The sequence below is a fragment of the Pagrus major genome, chromosome 5 (assembly GCF_040436345.1).
Source record: "Pagrus major chromosome 5, Pma_NU_1.0".
Lineage (NCBI taxonomy): Eukaryota > Metazoa > Chordata > Actinopteri > Spariformes > Sparidae > Pagrus > Pagrus major.
Genome location: NC_133219.1, coordinates 15,893,891 through 15,914,044, shown reverse-complemented (window position 1 = coordinate 15,914,044; position 20,154 = coordinate 15,893,891). Strand labels below are relative to the sequence as shown.

The following is a 20,154-nucleotide window of genomic DNA, read 5'->3' as shown; positions in this document are numbered from 1 at the left end:
CCTCTTTGTAAAGCAAGATTAGAGTTATTAGTGTTACTATTTTTATTATTAGTAGTAGCGGACCTAGTAATAGAGAAGCCTCTCACAACACAGATATGGCTTGAAATTGTTGATTTAAAAATAAAATTGTTGTGAGTGACGTAAACGGTATGTTATTTATCTAAATAATATATAATTAGATTCAATGTCACATGGCTCCAAAGTAAAACATTTGACATCATACATTCAGTTACATAACTTATAGTCCGTCATGGAGAAAAACACAGAAGCTGCACCACAGACGAGTCTATAAATGTTCTCTGCGTTTCCATAATAACAGCCTCGGTACCGCTGCTGTAGTCTGCTTCGGTCCAGTGTGGTTTAACATTGAGCCGCTCACTCGCAACAACGCCATCTAGTGGCAAACTCTGAACATTTCACCAGGAAAACTGGTGCTTGTTTTCCAAAAATTGAAATCTGATTTCCATTTTTGAAAAAGTTACCCTGCACCACAACCAAGGACCATTCAAGATCATCAGTAAAATATTATCTGAGTGTTAGATTTAGTCCAATTATGATGCAGTTGTTCATTTAAACCAATAATATCCATCTGTAATTGCGTGTGGAGGCCCCAGAAGGATCTGATCTACATGTCTGGATTACAGAGAGAAAAACACAGTGCTCAAGTATACTTAACAACAGCCATTGTTAACTCAGCGTAGACATCAAGGTAAATCATGTGTTGTGATTTACTTCCATGGTTCCTCTGTAGACAACCCTGGTTGCCACTTTGATTGTCAGGTTCCTCTGAACACCAGGAATGAAACGAGAAGAGTGCAACCACTCCAGAGAGAAAGTGTCATTCTATCAGTAATCTATCAGAGCTTTTGTAGTGATAAAAATATCCTTTTGGCCATCAGAGCCACCAATCCATGTTTCTGGGGAACTGAGTTTGTGTTTTTATGATCTCCTGAGTGCAGGGGCAGAACTAGACTTTTATACAAGGGGTGGCCAGAGGGTGGGCAAGGCTTTATCAGGGGGTCCATTCTGGGTTGCCAGTGCTACTGCAGGCTTGCAGCCTTCCCAGGATGACCTTTGGAAGCTCATGGACCAATTATACTTGCCTTAGCACATTTTCAGGCAAAATTATACAATTAAGTTGTTTTTATTGATTTTATACTGCGCACAATGGTAGACTCTAATGATACACATGCTAAATATAAAAATACAAAGCCAGTTCCTTCAGCGCGAAGTCCACTTGTGGATCATCCTTTGAGGGCTTGTTCCCAGAATTTTTGCAGGCAGCTTGAACAGAATCTGTGGTTGCAGCTCAGAGACACAGGATCTCTGGAAGTCTCTGAACACACATGGCAACTCAGGTAACTTTCAACGAGATCAATTTTCTCAGCCATTTGTTATTGAAGTTATTTTTCACTGCAGAAGATCCAGAAATCTGACAAACAAAAACTGATGTCTGATGATGATAAAAGTTAACGAAATCACACAACATATTTGGTTCAGTGGATACAGTTTATGTTATATTGTGATCTGATTAAGATGCTGATAATCAGGATATCCAGTTATAGTGTAAAATAATTGATTAGTATAATGTTTAAGAATGGATAATACAACACTGTCTCAGTATATTTGTTTATCTAATTCAAGCTTTATTTACTCTGTTTTTGTTTTTATGTGATCTAGGTCGGCGTAAAATCTTAATTGTCTTTCAAAAGTGAGAATTAACTTTTAATTGAAAGCAGTGAGGTGTAAATGTTTTCAGTTTTGTGCATGAAAACCACTTTGAATCATTTATGTCAGACGACAGAAACAGTTACTCTCCACAATTTTATTGACTTGCTGATTATCATGTTGTGGAAAACTGTTGTTCTCGCGAGTGACTGACAGGGGATGTAGCTCAGTGGTAGAGCGCATGCTTTGCATGTATGAGGCCCCGGGTTCAATCCCCGGCATCTCCACACTCTTATGTTGATTGCACGATGAACTTTTAGCAGCAAGTGACCTCGTTAGTAGTTAGTCCTTAAAGAACACAGCGGACTGGAAACATGTTAATCACAAGAGAAAGATCTTCATTGACAGCGTTCTATATACCTAAACAAACTCTCTTTGTTTTCATGACTGAATAAACAAACTGACCTCAAAGTACAACACAGTTTTTTACTGTTTTACTTTGGCGGAGCCTGCCACCTTCCTAGCTCCACGCAGTGCTCTGGCGACACTATTTTCCTCTGAGAGCAGCTTTTTTATTCTATTATGGAAAAAAAAATATTTCTGAGTTTGTATTAGTATCGCATTCTCCAAAACTACATGGTGCCCCTTTAACTTTTTTTATATATTGATTAAAAAGTCAGTATTGTCCTTCATACAGGGACAGAGAGAGAGAGAGAGAGACGTGGAGACATACAACAAAATAACTAAGTGACAATGTGGAGACAAAAGTGTCCTCTATGTTAAATATGTCTGTTTGTATTGAGACCATTTAAAAGCACAGGTTTCATGTCTTGTTGTCTGAGGCGCACACTGACACCTCTCTCACCTCCCCTGTTTCACTTTGATTGGCCCATATACGCTTTTTTGTCGGCTGGTGCAGATTTCCATCAAAAAGTCTTCTGACACAACGCGGGATTTATAATTAACTGACCACGAACGAGCAGATTGTCACGTACTGCGTGGTTATTCAGCAAGATCTAATGATGGTTCTTAACAACCATCGAGAACCATCTTTAAATGTAGATAACAGGTCATAGGCTACTGGGAGCAACTGTGAAACAAGTTTGACGTTTCTGTGGTTATTTTACATCCGTCTGATGCTTGTTGCTAAAAAAAAAATCAACCAGAGGATCTGCTGTTCGTAAATGTGGCTTGCAGTGCGCAATACCACTCGTGAGAGCGCGCAGATGGAACAGATACGTGCTGTCTTCAGATGGATGAACCAAGACCAGAGTGACGTGACCACAACCTGTATATATCTATAGTACTGCACAAGTGTGGATGTACAGATAACGCACAGCCTCTCTTATATAACTTTTTCTCGTTCCAGTCATAGGCTATCTGACGGTGAAGCTCCTCTCCACTTTTAGCAGATGTGAAAGCAGGCACTCATGTCGGGATGTTAATCCTTGAAAGGTACCATTTTAAGGATTTTTTTAAGTCTTAACTGTTTTATAAATAACATTATCATATCCTCATATCACATTATATAAACACTAGCAGAAATATCTTTTTACCCAAAGCCCCTCTGAATTTGTGGGATTTTGAACAAAATATAGCCTTAAATGATAATAATAATAATAATAATAATAATAATAATAATAATAATATGATAATAATAACAATAGCACTATTGTTGATGTTGTTATAATAAATCGGCAATTAGAAAATACATTTAGGCTTTCTTAAATATCTCAGAGTGTGACATCTTCCAACTCTTGCAAGCCCAAAGGTTTTGCTTAACCTAACAAAGCTACAAATTCAGTGGGCCTATTTGACAGAGTGAAAACATAAAATGTTTGAAAATACTTGAAAATGCGAACTATTTTGAATTATTATTGCTCTATCAGCATTTAAAGACTATAATAGTTTCAGCTTAAATATAATCAGACTTTGATATAAAATAAAAAACATTTTATTATAAAGTAATAATAAAGTAACAATAAAAGTAGTCATGGTGATGGTGATGGTGATGACGTGTTGAGCTGCTCCTATAAAAGCATGAGGCCATATTCTAATTTCATTCTGCACCTGAGCACCTCCAGGAGCTGACCTCTGGACAAGTGAAACTCTTCACCTGTGAAACAAGTCTTCATCTGTTCAAAAGTGAAGAATTTCAAGTCAGAAAACATCTCTGAAGTGGTGACATCAAAAAGCAGCTGTAGCAGAGGAAAAACTGGGCCTCCTCTGGTTTCAGCCGTGAGAAAGGACAAAGATGGCGACTGGGCCACTTTTTAAAAAGATGCTAAAAGTTGTGCATTTTGCATGCACCATGGTGATTGGCTGTAATCTTTTTGTTAAATTTCTTTACTGTTACTTCCACTTTAAGACAAAATAAATCAATCTATAAATAGAGAGATAAAAGCAATACAGGATGGTAAGAAAGGGAAGACGTGACCGAGGGGGATTAAAAACCAATAAGATTAAGAAGAGCAAAATGAATAAAAGGATAGAAGGACTAAAAGAATTCAGAAAAAGGGTGTCTTCACATTAAAGCAGCTCTGTAAAAGTGGGTTTTAAGAACTGAATTAAGGAACTTACTTCACACCTGTTTTTTTTGAGCCTCGACTTTGGAAAGACCGGAAGGGCCCCATCCGAGGATCGAAGACTGCAACTGGGCTCATATGGGGTCAACATTTCTGCTCTGTAACTATTGGGCAAGACCCAGATGAGCTTCAAGTATACAGTATACAGTAAAATCTTTAAATCAATTCTAAAACGCACAGGGAGCCTGTGAAGAAAGCCAGGATAAGAGGGACGTGATGTAGTCTATTTAAACTAGTAAGAAGCCGGGCTGCTGCATTCTGGACGAGTTGGAGACAGGAGAGAGACTTTTGGGTGAGACCAGAAAGGACAGAGTTGTAGTTGTCCAGACGAGAAAAGATCTGTGCATGGATATGTTTTTCCAGGTCAGAGTGCGATAGTATTGGTTTGAATTTGTATATGGTTCTTAACTGGATGAAACAAGACTGGACAAATTTTTGACATGTGGTTTGAAGGTTTAGTCTGATATAATGCCTATGTTTCTGGCGGTGGACTTTATGTTAGCAGATAAGGGACCAAGGGCACTTTCAATGAGGCTAATGTCTTGGTGTGCAGAGTTTAAAAGTATGACTTTGGATTTTGAGTTGTTGAGTTGAAGAAAATTTTGTGTTATCCAACATTTAACCTATCGTTGAGACAGTTAAAAACAGCAGCTAGGTTTTTTGGGTCATCAGGTCTCAGTGGAAGGTATATCTGTGTGTCGTTTGTGCAGCAATGAAAAGAGAGAATGGGACGCTGGATGATATGACCAAGTGGGAGCATATAGACAATTGGTCTATGGGATGACATGGTTCTTCCATAACCACCATCATCTCCTGTAGGGGGTGACAGTAGAAAGGGCAAGATTGTGACTTTTGGCCATAAGCGACCATCACTGTGTTTGGGCATGAGGAATGGGGCAGTCAGTTTGAGGAGGCGTTCTGTACAGTGTTCACTGTCTAATGTTTTTTGAACATTAAAGCATGTAAACTTATTCTAGTATTAACACAAAATATAAGGATTAACCTGAAAATGAGCACGTCTCCTTTAATCAAAAAATAAGCAAAATTCTTCATTACAAAATCCAATCAATTCATATGAAATAAGCAATATCCTTAATTACAAAATGAAGAAAAATCCTTAATTATTCAAATAAACAATAAGTTGTTAGAACTCTTGCTGTCGTTTGTATTATTCGGTTATTTTTAAGCTAAATTTCAGCTAATTGTAGTCCTGCTGCTGAACCATGTACAGAACAAATATGACATTTTTTAAGATACCAGAGGAGGAAATCTTGCTCACAACAAGCAATGATTCAGCAATGATTAATATTGTACTTTGTTTGTTAGGTACATGACTTAATCATTCATTGCCTTTGCATCAACAGATTGAGCTCCTTGGAGGTCCGACTCTGCTTCCAGAGCCTCCTCCTCTTCATTAAGCCCTCCTTCAGCTGCAGAAACACATGGGTCAAAACGATCCAGCTCAATATTCTCCTGTCTGCTTGGCTTCCGCCCCCTCCTGACCTGAAGGGACATGACAGCAAACAGATATGACTTAGTGCATCTGTCCTCTCTTCACTTCAGTAAATACAGGCTGAGTGCTTCTGAGTGCTGCTTTCAGTCAGTCCGCTGAACAACAGACATCTGTCATTACCTTACAGTGGAAATAAAGGGCAGTGGTCACCAACAGTAGAGCCATTAACAGGATGACGACCACTCTGATGATGAGTACTGATGGATCTGATCAAACACATGGACACACAATATCTTGAGTCAGAGAACTCCCACTAAGCAGAAATTGGAGTGACCTGAAATCTGCAGAAATGACTTCAACGTGGAGATGTTTGATTGAACCAATATTGCCAAGATGGCTGCCAAGTGGCAAGACTTGTCTGAAAGGACTTTGGCCAAACATGCTCTGTTTCTACTGTTGTCTTTTCCAAAGCTGCATGTAAACAGCTTCTCTGCTTCAGCTTACCTAAGATGGTGAGAGACAGCAGACGGCTCTCGGAGGAGAAGTTATAAGAAAAAACATAGACGTGATAAACACAGCTGTAGCTTCCTTGGTGGGTGGGCTCTGCAGCTGGAAACAGGAAGTGGGCAGAGTGATTGACAGCCGATTGGTTGGTGTAGTTGTGTGCTGTGTTGGAGGAGGTGAAGGTAAGCGTGAAGGAGCCTCCGGGGTACTGCGGCTGGATGGAGCAGCTGATGGTGAAGGCGGAGCCCCTGAACACCTGCTGCTGGGAGTCAGAGACCCTATCCATCGAGGATGAAACAGAGATTTTGGGCAGAACCAGCAGGTCTGTCAACACAGAGAGATGATGAAAGGTCACATTTTCCCTCTGTTCAACCAAATGCCACTCTTAACAGAATGTGATGTCACTGGACTGACACCTGCAAGAAAACGTGGAGGAGAGTGATAACAGAGTGACTGGATTTGCCTCATGTGACTCCAAAATTTCACAGACTGACTGAGCCCCCAGGAGGAGCGCAAGCCTTTGAAGGCAACATTCATAGTGGCCAAACCATGTAATTACATCGTCACATGATGCACTGGGGCCCAAAAAGGCCCTTACATTGTGAAAGAAGTGGCTGTGAGACGGTGGATCATTTGTTTTGAGCGTCACAACCGTAACGTAATCCTGCTCTGGTGGAGATCTGCTGGAACATTAGCTAATGTCAGCTATCATAGCTAATGTCAGGGTCGAGCAAACTCATTTAATTTGGTGCGGCCGTGTCTGAGTACTGTGGTGCTGTTGTTCAGACTCCTGACATTGTTTTGATCTCCTGAAGAGTTCACATGAGGAAATTGTCAGTTTGTTCCTGACTTTCCCAGTAACACTAATAACGGCAAGTATGTAAAGTCTGTTTGTTTCTGCCGTTGTTTTTTCACAATAACCCTGACGTAAGCTAACATCTGACGTTGTTCCAGCAGACCACCAGACCAGAAGAACAACAGCAGTGTAGTGCTTCTTGCAACATAAATAGGGAGTTTTAGGTTAAATTTGGCTGTCAATAATAATATTTATCAGGGATAATCATTAATTATGATAAATAATAAGATCCAATTTATACTAGATCACCTCAGGGCACCAAGCTAGCCAATTCACCAAATCAGTCTCAGAATAAGGTACTAAACTGTCCGTTTGTAACTCTGATTAATAATTAACTTAATAACTACAACCAAAATTACCATAACAGCTGTAATGGTCAAAGGAATTTGGAGTCCTTGACAGAGTAGAGGTTGGCAACATTCACTCTTGTACAATATTAAATGGACAGCATGAAGGTTCAAAAGTCTTGTGTGTGAAGCATAATTCAACTAACGCCAAATTAGCTGTGTAGCAAAGCAAACTACCAATAACTTGACCTGAGATCACAATAACACCAAAACAGTAAACAAAGATACATAAATTGAACACATTTGCATTACATCAACCAGAGTTAAAAGTCTTGTGCCTAGCCGTGCTATGCTATGCTGTATGTTATCTAGGCCCAGTTCAACGTTACCAGTCTATGAAGAAAAGGTGCTGGTGGTTCCTTGGCTGATAAGCCAAGCAGGAGAAGGTTGTAATTCCAATGTTGAACAATGCTGTTCCTGCTGTGCAAAGTCTGACAAAAGACAGCAGGTGGAGGAAACTGGTCGCTCCTTTCCTTTGCAGGGATAGCAGCTCTGTGCTGACTTACTTCGTGTTCCTCGGCTGTGGAGTTAGCCGCCAAGCTTTGCGTCGCGGCTGCTGGTGCTAACTGATCTCGAATACTAGCAGGACCTCATGTCGCTGCAGTGAGGAGAAGTTCTTTGGGCCTTTGGACCAAATATTTGTTTCAGTGCCCTTTTTATTTTTCAAGGGCAAAAATCACTGATCCTGTTCTGGCTCCATAGCATTCTGGCAGCTGGTGTCGATGTAGTTGGTCCTGCGTCTCACCACCACCAACGAAAATCTTCCCTTCCACATTACGTAGGGTTATACCTCGAAACTGGGTGATGTTCTGGAAGCTTTCCCCTTTTTGGATGAAGGTGGTTATGGCTCTGCTCCAAGTCAATGGGTTAGATTGGGTTTCCCAGGAAACTCTAATTGGTTTCCACAGTGGCTTCAGCACCATGGGGCAGCTCTTATATTACTCGACAGGTACGCCGTTTGGTCCAGGCACTGATGCAGATCCTGCTTTCTGTCCCATCTGCCTGATCTCTGTCCACTTAAGTGGTGTGGTATCAAGAATACAAATTGTTCAGAAAAAAGGGGTGGCAGACTTCCGAAGTTGAAAATTGCACCTGCAGCAGTTTTCCAATGGAAAAAAAAGAAACACTACAAAAACAAACCAGTGGACACAGCTAGCTTGATGTTAGCCTGTAGGGGTGTACACTTATCCTGTATACACAAAGACAAACAACTGTCTGGTACAAAGGTAACTTGTACAGCATCAGAGATGTTTCTTAATTTGATAATAATAATTTCTTCAACAAGAGGCTTCACTTGTGGAGGAATACTAAACTGAATTAAACTGATAACATTGCCAAAGATCCTTTATTGATTTGCTTGGGAAGAGCGTCTACTCTGGTCAGATTAGAGAAACTGAACTTTGAAACAAATGACAGCCCTGATTTTTATACTTTTATTTTCTTAGACAGATATAGATATACATACATATGTAGTTTGTTTGGAAAGCCCACTGTTGTTATCACTCTCTGAAAACTTCAAAAATTCATACGAATTATAAAAAAAGTCAAATCACTTAGAGAAGAAGAGGAAGAAGAAGAAGAAGAAGCAGAAGAAACACATACATTAGTGGAGAGATGTCAGTAACTGTAACTCTACAGGTGTGTGTGTGTGTGTGTGTGTGTGTGTGTGTTTGCCAACCTGGTTATATTACTGTTGTAATTATGTAGATGATGTCACTGATGATCTTACCTGAACAGGTGAAATTCAGGATGAAGGGAGAGTAACCTGATGTGACACAGTCCCTCAGAGCAGATCCATACTGAACACAGTTAGACCAGATCCTCCACACAGGTCTGGCTGAGGACTCCGCTCTCTCTCTTACAGAAACAGCAGAGCCACAGTCCAGCTCTCTACAGACGACAGCTGCTGTCTTCAGGGTCCACTCAAGGTCACTCACTGGTCTCCACTCTCCCTGATGTTTCAGCTCCAGTGTTCCTGCACAGCGACTGTCTCCTCCCACCAACCTGACAGGTTCTGAACAGAAACAACAGAGACATCAGTAAAAGAATAAAGTGAGTTTCAGAAGAACAGAAATGAACTAAATCAAAGCTGCAGCTCTTCTACCTGAGCAGGTGAGTCCAACAGCTTTTCCAGGTGAGCAGGTGTTTCTAGTTGAGCCTGAGCTCCTACAGTCCAGGAGAGCAGACTCATGGCCTCCACACTGGAACTCTTTAGTCCAAATTGGAGCCTCCCCTTCTCCATAGAGCGCCCCCTGGAGGACTGAAGGAGCCCCACAGCCGAGCTCCCTACAGACCACCTCTGCATCCTGCTGGTCAAAGTCAGCTTCACACACTGAGGACCACCACTGGTTAGACTGGTCGGACTTCACCTCCAGTCTGCCTGAGCACAGACTAGTTCCATTCACCAGCCTGACAGAGTCTGCAGAGATAACAGAAGATAAAACAGAGAGAAATAAAAGACATCAGACACAAAATAAAAAGATGTCATCAAACAACAATTCAGTGATTCAAACTGGACTCAGAACAAATCCAACATCAGTTCATCATTAGCAACAGAAAACATCTTTATAACACCTCACACTACAGTAATGTTACATCACATTTACATTTATCACACTGTAAACATTGTGTTCATAAATGGATATCAAACAATAACACAACATCATCATCAGATTTCTCTGTTCTGGTCCTTCTTCTCATGTTCTCCACAATCTTTGCTCTCCACACAAACAGGTCAAAAAGTTTTATTCTTTCTTATTTTTCTGAGAAGTTCTGTGACCCAGAATACAGTTCTGTTCAGAAAATATGGGTGTAACAATTTAGAATTTACCTTTGACCGAAATGAGCCTTCAAATTCAACTATCTAAGTCAAATAGATGCCCTGGGGCATGTGTCCAAAGAACAAAACACTCCAGAAACCCCTCAAATGTCAAAGCTAGCTTAACATTAGCCTGGAGCAGTGGTGGCCTAAAGGTCGGAGAAGCGAGCTTGTGATCGGACGGCTGTCGGTTCAGATCCTTTGACCAGCAGGATAAATCTGGGTGGGAAAGACATAGCACACTTCCAAAGAAAAACAAACACTACAAAAACACTTCAGAGGTCACAGCTAGCTCTGCATTAGCCTGCAGCAGTGGTGGCCTAAGGGTTAGAGAAGCAAGCTTGTGACTGCAAGATATCAGTTCAAATCTCCTGACCAACAGGTTAAATCTGGGTGGAAAGTGGAGGTTGGAGCAAGTGCTGCCTTTCCCTTTCCACCCAGATTTATCCTGTTGGTCAGGGTCCATCGTTACCACCACTGAGGTGCTCTTGAGCAATTATCTTAGCCTTGACCACTCCAGTAGCAAACAGATCAGACTGTGGTTGTACTGGGCAGCTTCCATGTGTGAATGTGATCAGGGCTTTCCTGAAAAAGAGAGCATCACCCTCAGTGAAACCTGAATAAATAAAGGTTTAGAAAAGCTGCACTTCTAGACACTTATCCTGTGTACACGTCCAACAGCTGTTTCAGAGATCCTTAATACATTTCTTTGAGAAGAGGGTTCACTCGTGGAGGAAAAACTGAACTAAAGTGATAATATTGCCAAAGATCCTTTATTGATTTGCTTAGGAAGAGGGTTTATGCTGGACAAATTACAGAAACTGAACTTTGTAACAAACTGAATTTCCATCTTTTGTGCTTTGTTGCTGAATCACTGAAGGCTGGTATTATTTAAACTTGTCTAACCCTAACCTGCAACAAGCCACCAGGATAAAGTCAAGCTGATGCTATACAATATCGTTTAAAAGAAGAATATGAAAATGTAAATGACAGTTGTCAGGGCATAAAAAGTCTAAGCGTAACAATAGCATAGCTGTCAGTGCTGAATATCTTTTTAAAAAGAAGATCAAATTCAATCGTGACCTTAAAACTCAAAAGTCAAATTAAAATGTACACCCCTATCAGAAAATAATCCAAACATCTAAAAGTGATAAAAGATGATGAAAAAGAGGAATTTTAACATGACACACTCACACACACATACATCAGTGGAGAGATGTCAGAGTGATGAAGCTCCTACATAGTTGATGCTGAGAGCAGTTATGGGTTTAGTGCCTTGCTCAAGGGGAGGTGAACTGAAACCTCTTCAACTGACCTACAGCTGATATGGCAGCTAGAAACTGTTATTCTACAGGTGTGTGCATGTGTGTGCCAACCTTAGTACTTTACTGTTGTAATTATGAAGATGATGTGTTACCTAAACAGGTGAGATTCAGGATGAAGGGAAAGTCAGCTGGTATTCCACAGTCCCTCATAGTAGATCCAGACTGAACACAGTTAGACCTGATCCACCACACAGGTCTGGCTGAGGACTCCTCTCTCTCTCTTACAGAAACAGCAGAGCCACAGTCCAGCTCTCTACAGACGACAGCTGCTGTCTTCAGGGTCCAGCCCGAGTCACTCGCTGGTCTCCACTCTCCCTGATGTTTCAGCTCCAGTGTTCCTGCACAGCGACTGTCTCCTCCCACCAACCTGACAGGTTCTGAACAGAAACAACAGACACATCAGTAAAAGAATAAAGTGAGTTTCAGAAGAACAGAAATGAACTAAATCAAAGCTGCAGCTCTTCTACCTGAGCAGGTGAGTCCAACAGCTTTTCCAGGTGAGCAGGTGTTTCTAGTTGAGCCTGAGCTCCTACAGTCCAGGAGAGCAGACTCATGGCCTCCACACTGGAACTCTTTGGTCCACATTGGAGCCTCCACTTCGCCATAGAGCGCCCCCTGGAGGACTAAAGGAGCCCCACAGCCGAGCTCCCTACAGACCACCTCTGCATCCTGCTGGTCAAAGTCAGCTTCACACACTGAGGACCACCACTGGTTAGACTGGTCGGACTTCACCTCCAGTCTGCCTGAGCACAGACTAGTTCCATTCACCAGCCTGACAGAGTCTGCAGAGATAACAGAAGATAAAACAGAGAGAAATAAAAGACAGTAGACACAAAATAAAAAGATGTCATCAAACAACAATTCAGTGATTCAAACTGGACTCAGAACAATTCCAACATCAGTTCATCATTAGCAACAGAAAACATCTTTATAACACCTCACACTACAGTAATGTTACATCACATTTACATTTATCACACTGTAAACATTGTGTTCATCAATGGATATCAAACAATGACACAACATCATCATCAGATTTCACTGTTCTGGTCCTTCTTCTCAGGTTCTCCACAATCTTTGCTCTCCACACAAACAGGTCAAAAAGTTTTATTCTTTCTTATTTTTCTGAGAAGTTCTGTGACCCAGAATACAGTTCAGTTCAGAAAATAGAAAATAGAAAATCACAATTTCGATTTTAAATGGAAAATTGATTGATATGAGTCTTAAATTACAACAATCAAATTCTCTCTCATCTCATCTCATTATCTACCGCTTTTTCCGTGAGGGTCGCGGGGATGTTACCGCTTTATCCCCTTTCAGGGGGTTGCGGGGGTTACTGGAGCCAATCCCAGTTTCTCTTTGGGCGAAGGCCAGGGTACATCCCTGGACGAGTCGCCAGCTCATCGCAGGGCCCTTTCTAATGGCAGAGGCTGCCACACAAGGTGCCATCTGCACATCAGGAGCAATTTTGGGGTTCAGTATCTTGCTCAAGGATACTTCGACATGTCAAATTCAAATAGTGAAATCCTCCCTGCATAAATAAAGGTTAAAAAAAAAAAAAGCTGCACTACCAGACACTCATCCTGTGTACAACAACTGACTGGTACGGAGGTAAGTCCAACAGTGTCAGAGATGTTTCAGAGATCCTTAATTGATTTCTTTGAGAAGAGGGTTCACTCATGGAGGAGAAACTGAACCAAACTAAAATGATAAAAGGGTTTATGCTGGACAGATTACAGACACTGAACTTTTGTAACAAGCTGAATTTCTATCTTTTGTTGTTTTTTGTTGAATCACTGAAGGCTGATATTTTTTGTTGAACACTGGAATCTTTATTTTTGGTGAATATTATTTGAAGTTGACCTACCCTAACCTCCAAAGAGACACCAGGATAAAGTCAAGCTGTTGTTGTAAAATATCTTTTTAAAGAAGAATATGAAAATTGAAATGACAATTGTCAGATCATAACAGTGTATGCGTAACACTAGCATAGCTGTCAGTGCTGATTTTTTTTTTTTAAAAAAAGATCGAATCAAATCGTGACCTTAACACCGAAAGTCAAATCAAATCTTGGATTTGGAGAAGAAAGTGATGAAGCTCCTATATAACTGATGCCGAGAGCAGTTATGAGTTTAGTGCCTTGCTCAAGGGGAGGTGAACTGGAACCTCTCCATCTGACCTACAGGTGATATGGCAGATGGAAACTGTTACTCTACAGGTGTGTGTGTGTGTGTGTGTGTGTGCCAACCTTAGTACATTACTGTTGTAATTATGTAGATAAACTCATAGATGATGTCACTGATGGTCTTACCTGAACAGGTGAGATCTACCCTCTTGGAAGATGAATCGTATCTTACGTAGTCCCTCAGAGCAGATCCATACTGAACACAGTTAGACCAGATCCTCCACACAGGTCTGGCTGAGGACTCCTCTCTCTCTCTTACAGAAACAGCAGAGCCACAGTCCAGCTCTCTACAGACGACAGCTGCTGTCTTCAGGGTCCAGCCCGAGTCACTCGCTGGTCTCCACTCTCCCTGATGTTTCAGCTCCAGTGTTCCTGCACAGCGACTGTCTCCTCCCACTAACCTGACAGGTTCTGAACAGAAACAACAGACACATCAGTAAAAGAATAAAGTGAGTTTCAGAAGAACAGAAATGAACTAAATCAAAGCTGCAGCTCTTCTACCTGAGCAGGTGAGTCCAACAGCTTTTCCAGGTGAGCAGGTGTTTCTAGTTGAGCCTGAGCTCCTACAGTCCCGGAGAGCAGACTCATGGCCTCCACACTGGAACTCTTTGGTCCACATTGGAGCCTCCACTTCGCCATAGAGCGCCCCCTGGAGGACTAAAGGAGCCCCACAGCCGAGCTCCCTACAGACCACCTCTGCATCCTGCTGGTCAAAGTCAGCTTCACACACTGAGGACCACCACTGGTTAGACTGGTCGGACTTCACCTCCAGTCTGCCTGAGCACAGACTAGTTCCATTCACCAGCCTGACAGAGTCTGCAGAGATAACAGAAGATAAAACAGAGAGAAATAAAAGACAACAGACACAAAATAAAAAGATGTCATCAAACAACAATTCAGTGATTCAAACTGGACTCAGAACAAATCCAACATCAGTTCATCATTAGCAACAGAAAACATCTTTATAACACCTCACACTACAGTAATGTTACATCACATTTACATGTAAGACACTATAAATATTCATATCCATTTATGAATATTTTCAATGGGTTTTCTTACAATAACACAACATCATCATCAGATTTCTCTGTTCTGGTCCTTCTTCTCATGTTCTCCACAATCTTTGCTCTCCACACAAACATGTCAAAAAGTTTTATTCTTTCTTATTTTTCTGAGAAGTTCTGTGACCCAGAATACAGTTCTGTTCAGAAAATAGGGGTATAACAATTTTAATTTTAAATCTTTTTCTTTTTCTAATTTTTGACGATTAAATTCACATCGAGATCGAGAAAAACACTTCAGTGATCACCGCTAGCTTAACATTAGCCTGCAACAATGGTGGCCTAAAAGTTACCACCACTGAGGTGCACTTGAGCAAGGCCCTTACACCCCTGGCTGCTCCAGAGGAGCTGCTCAGTGGCAAACAGATCAGACTGCTGTTGTGCTGGGCAGCTTCCAGTTGTGAATAGGATCAGGGCTTTCCTGAAAAAGAGAGCATTACTCTTAATGAACCCTCCCTGAATAAATGAAGGTTGTTTTTTCTTTTAAAAAAACCCCCTGCACTTTCAGACACGTATCCTGTGTACAACAACTGACTGGTATGAAGGCAAATCCTACAGCATCAGAGATGTTTCAGAGATCCTGAATTAATTTCTTTGAGAAGCGGGTTCACTCGTGGAGGTAAAACTGAACTGTGTTTGTGCTTGACAGATTAGAGAAACTGAAGTTTGTAACAAACTAAATTTCTATCTTTTGTTGTTAACTGTTGAATCACTGAAGGCTGGCATTTTCTTTTTTTGTTCAACTCTGGAATATTTATATTTGGTAAATATATTTTTTAAACTTGTCTAACCCTAACCTACAAAAAGCCACCAGGATACACTCAAGCTGTTGTTGTAAAGTGTTAATGACAGTTGTCAGGGCATAAAAGTCGAAGCGTAACAATAGTATACCTGTCAGTGCTGATATTTTTTAAAAAGAAGATTGATTCAAATCGTGACCTTAAAACCAAAAGTCAAATCAAAACGTGGATTTGGAGAATCGAAACACTCCTTGATTCAAAAAAATCTAAAGGGTTAGAAGAAGAATTTAAACATCACACACATACACACACATACATCAGTGGAGAGATGTCAGAGTGATGAAGCTCCTACATAGTTGATGCTGAGAGCAGTTATGGGTTTGGTGCCTTGCTCAAGGGGAGGTGAACTGGAACCTCTCCAACGGTCCTACAGCTGATATGGCAGCAGGAAAGTGTCATTCTACAGGTGTCTATGTGTGTCTGTATGCCAACATGGGAACATTACTGTTGTAATTAAGTAGAGGATGTCACTGATGGTCTTACCTGAACAGGTGAGACCCAACACGTTGAAAGCGACATCTGGTGTTACACAGTCCCTCAGAGCAGATCCAGACTGAAAGCAGTAAGAGCTGATCCTCCACACAGGTCCATTTGGCAGCTTCACGCGCTCTCCTACAGAAACAGCAGAGCCACAGTCCAGCTCTCTACAGACGACAGCTGCTGTCTTCAGGGTCCAGTCCGAGTCACTCGCTGGTCTCCACTCTCCCTGATGTTTCAGCTCCAGTGTTCCTGCACAGCGTCTGTTTCTCCCCACCAACCTGACAGGTTCTGAACAGAAACAACAGAGACATCAGTAAAAGAATAAAGTGAGTTTCAGAAGAACAGAAATGAACTAAATCAAAGCTGCAGCTCTTCTACCTGAGCAGGTGAGTCCAACAGCTTTTCCAGGTGAGCAGGTGTTTCTAGTTGAGCCTGAGCTCCTACAGTCCAGGAGAGCAGACTCACGGCCTCCACACTGGAACTCTTTGGTCCACATTGGAGCCTCCACTTCTCCATAGAGCGCCCCCTGGTGGACTGAAGGAGCCCCACAGCCGAGCTGCCTACAGACCACCTCTGCATCCTGCTGGTCAAAGTCAGCTTCACACACTGAGGACCACCACTGGTTAGACTGGTCGGACTTCACCTCCAGTCTGCCTGAGCACAGACTAGTTCCATTCACCAGCCTGACAGAGTCTGCAGAGATAACAGAAGATAAAACAGAGAGAAATAAAAGACAGCAGACACAAAATAAAAAGATGTCATCAAACAACAATTCAGTGATTCAAACTGGACTCAGAACAAATCCAACATCAGTTCATCATTAACAACAGAAAACATCTTTATAATGAAGGTAAGTCCTTCAGCATCGGAGATGTTTCAGAGATCCTTAATTGATTTCTCCGAGAAGAGGGTTCATTCGTGGAGGAAAAACTGAACTGAAGTGATTACATTGCCAAAGATCCTTTATTGTTTTGCTTGGGAAGAGGGTTTATGCTGGACAGATTACAGACACTGAACTTTGTAACAAACTGAATTTCTATCTTTTGTTGTTTATTGTTGAATCACCAGACTGGTATTTTTCTGAAATATTTATTGTTGGTGACTATTACTTGAACTTGTCTAACCCGAACCTGCAAAGAACCAACAGGATAAAGTCAAGCTGTTGCTGGAAAATATCTTTTTAAATAAGAATATGAAAATGTAAATGCCAGTTGTCAGAACATAAAAGTCTAAGCTTTGTCATAGGTGATGTCACCAATGGGCTTACCTGAACAGGTGAGATTCAGGATTTTTTTAGAGTAACCTGGTCTTACACAGTCCCTCACGGAAAATTCGGACTGAACACAGTTAGACCTGATCCACCACACAGGTCTTTTTGAGGACTCCTCTTTCCATTTTACGGAAACAGCAGAGCCACAGTCCAGCTCTCTACAGACGACAGCTGCTGTCTTCAGGCTCCAGTTAGAGTCACTCACTGTTCTCCATTCTCCCTCATCTTTCACCTCCAGTATTCCTGCACAGCGACTGTCTCCCCCCACCAACCTGACAGGTTCTGAACAGAAACAAGGGAGTCATCAGTAAATTGTATTGTATTGTATTGTATTTTTTTGATAGAGAGGGGAGTTATGATTTGAGGGAAAAGTTTAATATATTTATATATTAATTGTACATATAGTATATCGAATTGTATATAGTTAGATGGGAGCTTACGAAGGTATACAGGTTCAAGAATGGAAGTAAATTGATTATGATTAATTACTGAGTTGTGGAGAAGGGGTTGGATTAAATATGTGTACACTTCTTCCTAAACCTTTTTGGGCATGTCAATTCTTGTTAATGGAATATACTTTCATTCTAAATAGATAATTTCATTATAAAAATATGAAACTAAAACCTGACTGCTGATCCTACTTTTGTTGTTATTTGTTTCTCTTTTCTATCTGTAGTTACCTGTTGAGCTGTGTTTTCCTTCAGTCTGGAGTCCTGAGGAGAAAATCAGAAAATGAAAATCAGCATAAAGCAGCATTTTGATTGGAGGACAGCTGTGGACAGAACCAACACTCTCAGGTTTGTCTGTGAAAATGTTCTTGGATCTCAGAAACATTTCAGTGAAGACACTCAACATTTGAAGACACAAGTCAGCAGACTGGTTCATAAAGGATTAAGGGAATAGTTGTAACATTTTAGGAAATATGCTCATTCAACTTCAGTTCATTTATAAATCAACATCATAAATGGAGTGTCTGCCCCTGTGTAACCAGTCCACTCAGCCTGTCTGTCCCAGTGTAACCAGTCCACTCAGCCTGTCCGTCCCAGTATAACCAGTCCACTCAGCCTGTATGTCCCAGTGCAACCAGTCCACTCAGCCTGTATGTCCCAATAACCAGTCCACTCAGCCTGTCTGTCCCAGTATAAACAGTCCACTCAGCCTGTATGTCCCACTATCACCAGTCCAGTTCTTGACTGTTACCCCCTCATTATCTAACATCTTGTTCCCTTGTACCTTCACAGTACACCGTGCAACAAAATAAGTATCAAACTCCAACAAAAACTGTCTTCTCTTATTCCCAAATCTCCACTAGATCCATTTCAGCAACATGCTTAGTCTAAAACACACGATTCCATGATTAAATGGTGGCAAAATTGCAAAAAACTGCAAACTCTTATTCCACTGTGGACGGCAATATACCTCTCGACCGGAGACCCTGAAATGGCAGCCGTTTGATTGACAGCTGACTTGAGCAGATATGAGCTTCAATGCCCACCCTAGAGCTTCCAACAGCCAATGAGTGATTAAGTACAACTGACCCACACACAAGTTCATGTAGTTTTATGCATTTTGTTCTTTGACTAGGCTGTTTTCCCACCAAAGCACTTTGCACAAAATAGTGCAAATGAGGAAATCAAGAAGTGTTTATGCTGCTGTTACTCTCAGCAGGGGTATATTGAGGTCACAAAATGGCATTTTTTTGCCAAGTCCCTGAATATTTAACTGTTCATTTTCAGTAATATTGTTATTAAATTTGAATGTGGACCATGCAAGACTATATATAATGTGGACCCATTGTGTTTTCCGGTTAAAAGGGGCAGTTACAGGTCATCTGCAGGCTTGTTTTTGCATTAAAAAATGTAGGCGAGGAAAACAACTAGATAATTCGGTGTGTTCAAACTCCTATACATGCATGTACTCCAAATGGTTCAATAACAGCTTTGAATTTACATTGGGCTAGACTGAGATAGGATTTTCAGGAAAATTTAACATAGATTTTTAGTAGTTCTCAGGGTTCGTCACATCTCTTTGTGGATTATTTGCGTTGCTTTGTGGTCATTTGCATCTCCATGGGTTTTGGGCACTGGTTTTGTCTTTGTTTGGTGCAGTCTGGACTGCATTTCTGTGAACACTGTCACACTGACTCAACTTGTATTTGAAACAGGAACAGGAAGTGGTTCTGTCGCTAGGCTAAGCTGTTTTTATCAGATTCATGCTGTCGGTTCGCCCAATAGAAAATACTTCAAAGCTTAAATAGTAAAAATAAATAAATAAATACATTTTGTTTTGCATTTTCATTTTAAGTCTGTCATTAATAAAACCAAGTGGAAATAATTATGAACTTTAATAAAACGATTTCAGAACTTGAACCAAGTTCTCCAATATACCTCTATAAATGATCTATCAGATTAACTGAATTTGTCTTATCTTTTATCAAATCAGTTTTTTTAAACAAATGTAATTCAGGCAGTTAGCTTGTCATTACACTGCCTTGTTAATGAATGTGAGTCCCACCCTTGAGTGCAACAATCCAGAGAGGAAACAGTTTGTGACCTCAGTGACAATGTTTTTTGAAAGGCTTAACACCAACAAATATGCACTGAAGCTGAACATTTAAAGCAGAGTCCTACCTGAGCTCCACAGTAACAGCAGCACCACCAGCAGGCTATCCATCGAGGTGAATGGTCTCCCTGCCCGCCTGTCTACTCTCTGCTCTGATTATTGTATGTGCTGTCCTCAGTGTATATCTGCGTACAAGAAGAGGTGGTGCTTCACTGGAAAACATCTTATCTTGTCGTC

The 20,154-nt window shown here is 41.1% G+C and overlaps 1 protein-coding gene and 1 non-coding gene across 2 annotated transcripts; one reads left to right on the top strand and one right to left on the bottom strand.

Annotated features, from left to right (window-relative positions):
* Positions 1-1,883: 1,883 nt before the first annotated feature.
* trnaa-ugc (transfer RNA alanine (anticodon UGC)) lies at positions 1,884-1,955 on the top strand. The gene has a single exon. It is a non-coding gene; the product is annotated as a tRNA-Ala (tRNA).
* Positions 1,956-5,529: 3,574 nt separating this feature from the next.
* Positions 5,530-20,028, bottom strand: LOC140996474 (scavenger receptor cysteine-rich type 1 protein M130-like). The gene is made up of 13 exons (XM_073466892.1): positions 19,986-20,028; positions 17,353-17,637; positions 16,464-16,778; positions 16,089-16,373; positions 14,243-14,557; positions 13,868-14,152; positions 12,024-12,338; positions 11,649-11,933; positions 9,518-9,832; positions 9,143-9,427; positions 6,211-6,534; positions 5,887-5,972; positions 5,530-5,756 (listed from the first exon to the last, which is right to left on the bottom strand). Exons 1-13 carry the CDS (start codon positions 20,026-20,028, stop codon positions 5,589-5,591), a joined length of 3,306 nt encoding a protein of 1,101 aa, XP_073322993.1. The 3' UTR covers positions 5,530-5,588.
* Positions 20,029-20,154: the final 126 nt, after the last annotated feature.